Below are 5957 nucleotides of genomic sequence, written 5' to 3' on the forward strand. Positions count from 1 at the left end.
GATGACTCAAGGTAGAGATAGGTAATAAGTAAATAAATTTTTTTTTTTATAGGTGTTGGCATATTGAGTTGAGATCGTGACAATGTGGTATCAGAGCAGAGGTTTCAAAACTGTGGCCTCTGGAACAGCAAAAACTAATTGAAAAAGTTTACATAGCAACAAGTAATTAATTGTCCTTCTTGTGTACTACCAGGAGAACCAAATAGAGACAGTTACCTGTTAACAGTTAATAGAAGATGGAAGAAATGCCGGGAGCTGGCGGCAGCCCTCCGGAAAATGCAGGGTTGTGGGTACAGCTTGGTGCTGAGACACGAAGTACCAATCAGGCAATATTGCAAACTGTTCAGGAGCTGAAAGGGGAGATGGCACGCTTGCGAGAGGATAATGCGCGATTAACTATGGAACAAGAAAGGATACTAAAGAGCTTGTCAGATAAACAAAACCCACCCTTGGCCAGCCCTAGTGCAGAACAGCAAAGGGGCACCGAGGAACGGGATTATGCACCTGGGCTTTCTGAAGAGCAGGAAGATCATTCTGATAATGTTCAAGAACAACAAACCTTCAAGAGGCAGAAAGTGGAGTTACAAGGGGAATTCCGAAAAATCAAACCTCCACTCTTTGATGGAGAGCAGGAAGAAGCAGCAGAAGCTTGGTTGATTAATATTAATAAATATTTTCAACTTTACGAATATGACCAAAATCTGAAGGCACGGCTGGCTATCTTTCAGCTGCAAGGCAAGGCCACCTTATGGTGGGAAGAAATTAAAATTGTGAAGGGAGTAAGTGAGCAGAGCATAACCTGGGAGAAATTCCAGAAATATTTTAAGGAAAGGTATTTAACTGAGCGCTTTTACGATGAGAAGGCGCGAGAATTCCATGACTTACGCCTAGGACAGCAGTCCATGGATGAATTTATAAATCGTTTCACCTCCCTGCTTCGTTATGTGCCTTACATTAAAGAGGAGAAGGCTAAGGTGCAGAGGTTCGTGAGTAGTTTACCGGCCTACATAAGGGAACGGATTGAGTTTGACAATCCCCGGACTATGGATGAGGCAATTCGGAAGGCTAGAATTTGCTACCAACAGAATAAACTAAAGGGAGAAGTTCCAAACAGAAAATGGAATGAAAGAAAAGGTAGCAGAATTGCTGGAAACAACAAAGGCAGCCGCAGAGATGGTGGTAAAGGAGCTGGAAAGGGGCAATTTAACAGAAGCACAAACAAGGGTACCTTCCGGCCTAAGCCAAGCGAGAGCAGGATCAGTGAACCCCCTGCTAAATCGGAGGGTGAAGGGAACAGACCTCCAGTTCAGTGCTGGATATGTGAGGGACCACATTATGCTAGGAATTGTCCACAGCGTAAAAGAACTGAGCAAATATCTCAAGTTCATGAAGCTTCAACTGTTGGGGATGTGGCGCGCAGCGTACCAAGGATCAATGCAGCATTAGAAGACCGGCAGGCGGAATACCAACCTTCCATGGTGGAATTCGAAGGTAAGATTTCCCACCTTTCTGTAGCTGTACTTATTGATCCAGGAGCTACTTTAAGTTATGTTAGCCCAAAAGTAGTGGAACACTGTAAGCTATCACCAGAAAAGTTCAAAAACCCATGGTTAGTCCAGTTAGCTACGGGAGCCAAAAGGCGGGTTTTAGCTAAAGTCAATAACTGTTCTTTCAGTATAGCTGGACAGCCTGTAACAGCAGACTTGAATGTACTTCCGTTAGGCTCCTACGACATTCTTATTGGTATGGATTGGTTGGAAAAGCACTGGTCGTTGGTAAATTGTAAAACCAAGACCATATACTATAAAGATGATTTGGGGCAGCAACAGGAATTGCAGGGAATTAAACATCCGGTTCAGATACGACCTATCACTGCAACTCAGCTAGCTAAATGCATTCGGAAGAAATGTCAGATCTATGCCATACAAGTGGGCTATGCGAATCAGAAGAATAAGATGTCTGCAATAGATGACATTCCTGTGGTACAGGAATTTACAGATGTCTTTCCTGAAGAGGTACCGGGTTTGCCTCCAAGAAGGGACATAGACTTCACCATAGAGTTGATACCGGGGGCGGCACCAGTATCGCGAGCACCATACCGGATGAGCATACCAGAGTTAACAGAGTTGAAAATGCAGCTCCAGGAGCTGTTGGAGAAACAGTACATTCGACCCAGTGTGTCACCCTGGGGAGCACCAGTATTGTTTGTAAAAAAGAAGGACGGAACTCTGCGCATGTGCATAGATTATCGGCAGCTGAATAAGCTAACGGTCAAAAACAAGTACCCTTTGCCCAGAATAGATGAGCTCTTTGACCAAGTGAAAGGGGCAAAAGTGTTTTCCAAAATTGACCTGCGATCTGGTTACCATCAGATCAGGATTAAGGATGAGGACATTGCCAAAACTGCTTTTAGGACACGCTATGGGCACTACGAATTTGTAGTGCTACCTTTTGGGTTGACCAATGCACCTGCCACTTTTATGTGCATGATGAATAGCGTGTTTCACAGATTTTTGGACAAGTTTGTATTGATATTCATTGACGACATATTGATATATTCTCGTTCCCAACAGGAACATGAGGAGCATCTTAGATTGGTGTTGCAAACACTCCGGGAGCATCAGCTATACGCTAAGTTTAGCAAATGTGATTTCTTCAAAGAAGAAATTCAGTACTTGGGCCACGTGATTACGAAGGAGGGAATTGCGGTCGACCCTGAGAAGATAAAATCTATTATGGAGTGGCCTATACCTAAAGACGTTGCTGATATCAGATCCTTCATGGGGTTAGCTGGTTACTACCGGAGATTTGTGGAAGGCTTTTCTAGGATAGCCTATCCTATCACCTCTTTGCAAAAGAAAGGAAAGATATTCAAATGGACAGCAGAGTGTCAACAGAGTTTTGACCGTTTAAAGCATCTTCTCACCACCGCGCCTATTTTAAGGATTGCTGATCCTAGTAAGGACTATGTGGTGTGTACCGACGCAAGCAAGGAGGGCGTGGGAGGAGTACTAATGCAGGAAGGAAAGGTTATAGCATATGAATCGAGGAAACTAAAAGAACATGAGCAAAGATACTCTGCTTATGATTTAGAGTTAACTGCTGTGATTCACGCACTAAAGATGTGGCGACATTATCTTCTTGGAAAGAAATTTCTGTTGTTAACTGATCATCACAGTTTGACGCATTATTTCAGCCAACCTACCTTGAATGCAAGGCAAGGTCGTTGGGCAGATTTCCTAAGTGGATTTGACTTTGAAATAAAGCATTTGAAGGGCAAAGAAAATCGAGTGGCAGATGCCTTAAGTCGAAAGGTTCACTGCTTATGTGAACTTTCAGCCAGTAAGTGGCGAAGTACGCTGGTTGAACAGATAAGAACAGCAGCCAATGATGATTCTGAATATCAGCATTTAAAACAGCAGGTTCAGAAATCTGATAATGAAAAGTTACAACAAGGGTACACATTGGATAATGCTGGATTGCTGTATTTTAATAAAAGAATGTATGTGCCTGATTCAAATGACCTTAAGAAGCTGATTTTAGATGAGTTTCATATCAGTCACTACACTGGCCATCCAGGGTACCAAAAGATGGTCACAGCACTTAAGAAGGAGTATTACTGGCCAGGAATGAAGAAGCAGATAGTGGAATATTTGGCAAGATGTTTAGAATGCCAGCAAATTAAGGCTGAACATCAACACCCAGCGGGACTGTTACAGCCTCTGCCTATTCCGGAATGGAAATGGGAAACCATTTCTATGGATTTTATAACCGGGCTACCACGAACGAAGAAGGGCAATGATTCAATTATGGTCGTGGTTGATAAATTGAGTAAAGCAGCGCACTTCATACCGGTGCAGTCTACTTACAAGGCGGTACAAATCGCGCATCTCTTTATGCAACACGTGTTCCGCTTGCATGGAATGCCAAAGGTAATTATATCAGACCGGGATGTGAAATTCACGTCCACCTTTTGGAGGACATTGTTTGCCGAGTTAGGCACTCGATTGAATTTCAGCACGGCTTATCACCCACAGACCGATGGCCAAACCGAGCGAGTCAATCAGGTGTTGGAAGACATGTTGCGAGCAAATGTAATGTTAAAGCCTGGTCAGTGGGAAGAGTATTTGCATTTGATTGAATTTGCCTACAATAATGGGTATCATACTTCAACTCAGCTAAGTCCCTTTGAGGTCCTATATGGGCGAAAGTGCCATACACCCTCAAGTTGGAGTGGACTGGAGGATAAGCTGAGTTTGGGTCCGGAAATGTTGAAAGATATGGAAGAAATGGTAAAAAGAGTGCGAGCAAATTTAAAGGCTGCACAAGACAGACAGAAAAGCTTTGCAGATAGGAAAAGAAGGTTCGCAGAGTATAATGTTGGCGACCATGTGTTTGTAAGGATTCAAACCCGAAGGAGTACACTACAGTGGAGTGGTTGCGCCAAGCTGGCCCCTCGATACTTTGGACCGTTTCAGATTCTAGCTAGAGTGGGGCCTGTGGCCTACCAACTAGCTTTACCCAGTCACATTAGGATTCACAATGTGTTCCATGTTTCTGTCCTAAAGAAATATGTATATGACCCAAAACATGTCATTCAATGGCAAGATGTGCGGGTAAGAATTAATCCGGTTGTTTCGATTATGCAGCTTTATTCAATGGGAGATTGATTATGTGCTGGTTGTTTGCAGGTCGAACCGGAAGGCGAGGTCCTGGTCGAACCACAGAGCATTCTCGACCGGAGAGAAGTGCGGCTGCGGAAACGGGTTATTACCCAAATTAAAGTGCTGTGGCAGCACTATGGCCCTGAGGAGGCTACGTGGGAGGACGAGGAACCTTTTAAAAAGGCCTACCCGAATTTATTTAATGAGAAAGGACATCGGGACGATGTCCAATCCCAGGGGGGGAAGATGTAATGACTCGGTAATTTGTAATTCCAGATAGTTACTGTGGTAAAACAATATGAGTGGTAATTTGTTTTATTAAAGACATTATTAGTTTTAATATTAATATAAGAGATTATTTGCACATGTGTATTGATGAAATGATGAAATGCTGGCAGCCTCCAAAAGGAGGATTTTCTATTAAAAGAAAATAAAAATCAGTTATGGAACTGAAAAAGAAACTGCCTCTGACCCAAGGAAAAGGTCCTGGGGAGGAAAACCTCTGGGCTGTTGATGAACAGGCAGGGGAAAGATTCCAGGAGGCAGAGTGGAAAATTGAGGTTAAGTCTGATTGTGATCAGATAACCCAGCACAGTGGTGCATGAGTCTTGTGGAGGCTGCAGGCCTGCAAGACGGCTCGGGGGGAGAATCCAGTGCAGTGGATCTCAAGGTTGGGAGGTTAAGAGCTATATTGTAACAGGTGGGAGCTGAAGGTCAAGCAACAGTAGCAGATTACCAGGTATGTACCTTTAACAGTTAATTGAGAAACAGGTAAAGTCGGCATACAGCCAAACTTATACAGTGGTTTAGCTTTCTTAGTGAAGTAAGAGATTGATGTAAGCAAATGTGAATGACTGAATTTCATTTATTACATAAGAAATAGAACTACGTAATGCAGGTAGATGAATCTCTGTATTAAGTAGGAAATATTTAAATACAAATTATAAATGTCAAGCTCCTGTATAACTTCAAGAAAATACAGCTTTCGCACATACGGTGGACTGTGACACCCTGGTTACTAACACACAGAAGACTTTAAATAACAGTATATGTTATTCGCTACTGAGCAAATGATTAACATAACAGTGAATCTACATCATACAACAACAGTCATAGTGAATAAGCAAATAGTTATCCAACAGAAACGTATTAATAACCACAGCCGTTAACAAGGTTACCTTACACCCAGTTCCTGGGTGAATAAACAAACTAAACGTAGAAACAGATATGGAAAACAAGACAACAGGGTTATATATGAAGCGGCCGTGACAGGACAACGTATGAAATAAATAA

The 5957-nt window shown here is 42.7% G+C and overlaps 1 protein-coding gene across 1 annotated transcript; it reads left to right on the top strand.

Annotated features, from left to right (window-relative positions):
• The first annotated feature begins 236 nt into the window (after positions 1-236).
• Positions 237-4916, top strand: LOC149149805 (uncharacterized). The gene is made up of 5 exons (XM_089442597.1): positions 237-575; positions 729-2318; positions 3276-3656; positions 3795-4616; positions 4797-4916. The coding sequence occupies exons 1-5, from the start codon at positions 237-239 to the stop codon at positions 4914-4916; spliced, it is 3252 nt and encodes a 1083-aa protein (XP_089298723.1).
• The last annotated feature ends 1041 nt before the right edge of the window (positions 4917-5957 follow it).

Source organism: Pinus tabuliformis, chromosome 9, assembly GCF_031772625.1.
Source record: "Pinus tabuliformis cultivar Carrire ecotype Pingquan chromosome 9, CPIR1, whole genome shotgun sequence".
Taxonomy (NCBI): Eukaryota; Viridiplantae; Streptophyta; class Pinopsida; order Pinales; family Pinaceae; genus Pinus; species Pinus tabuliformis.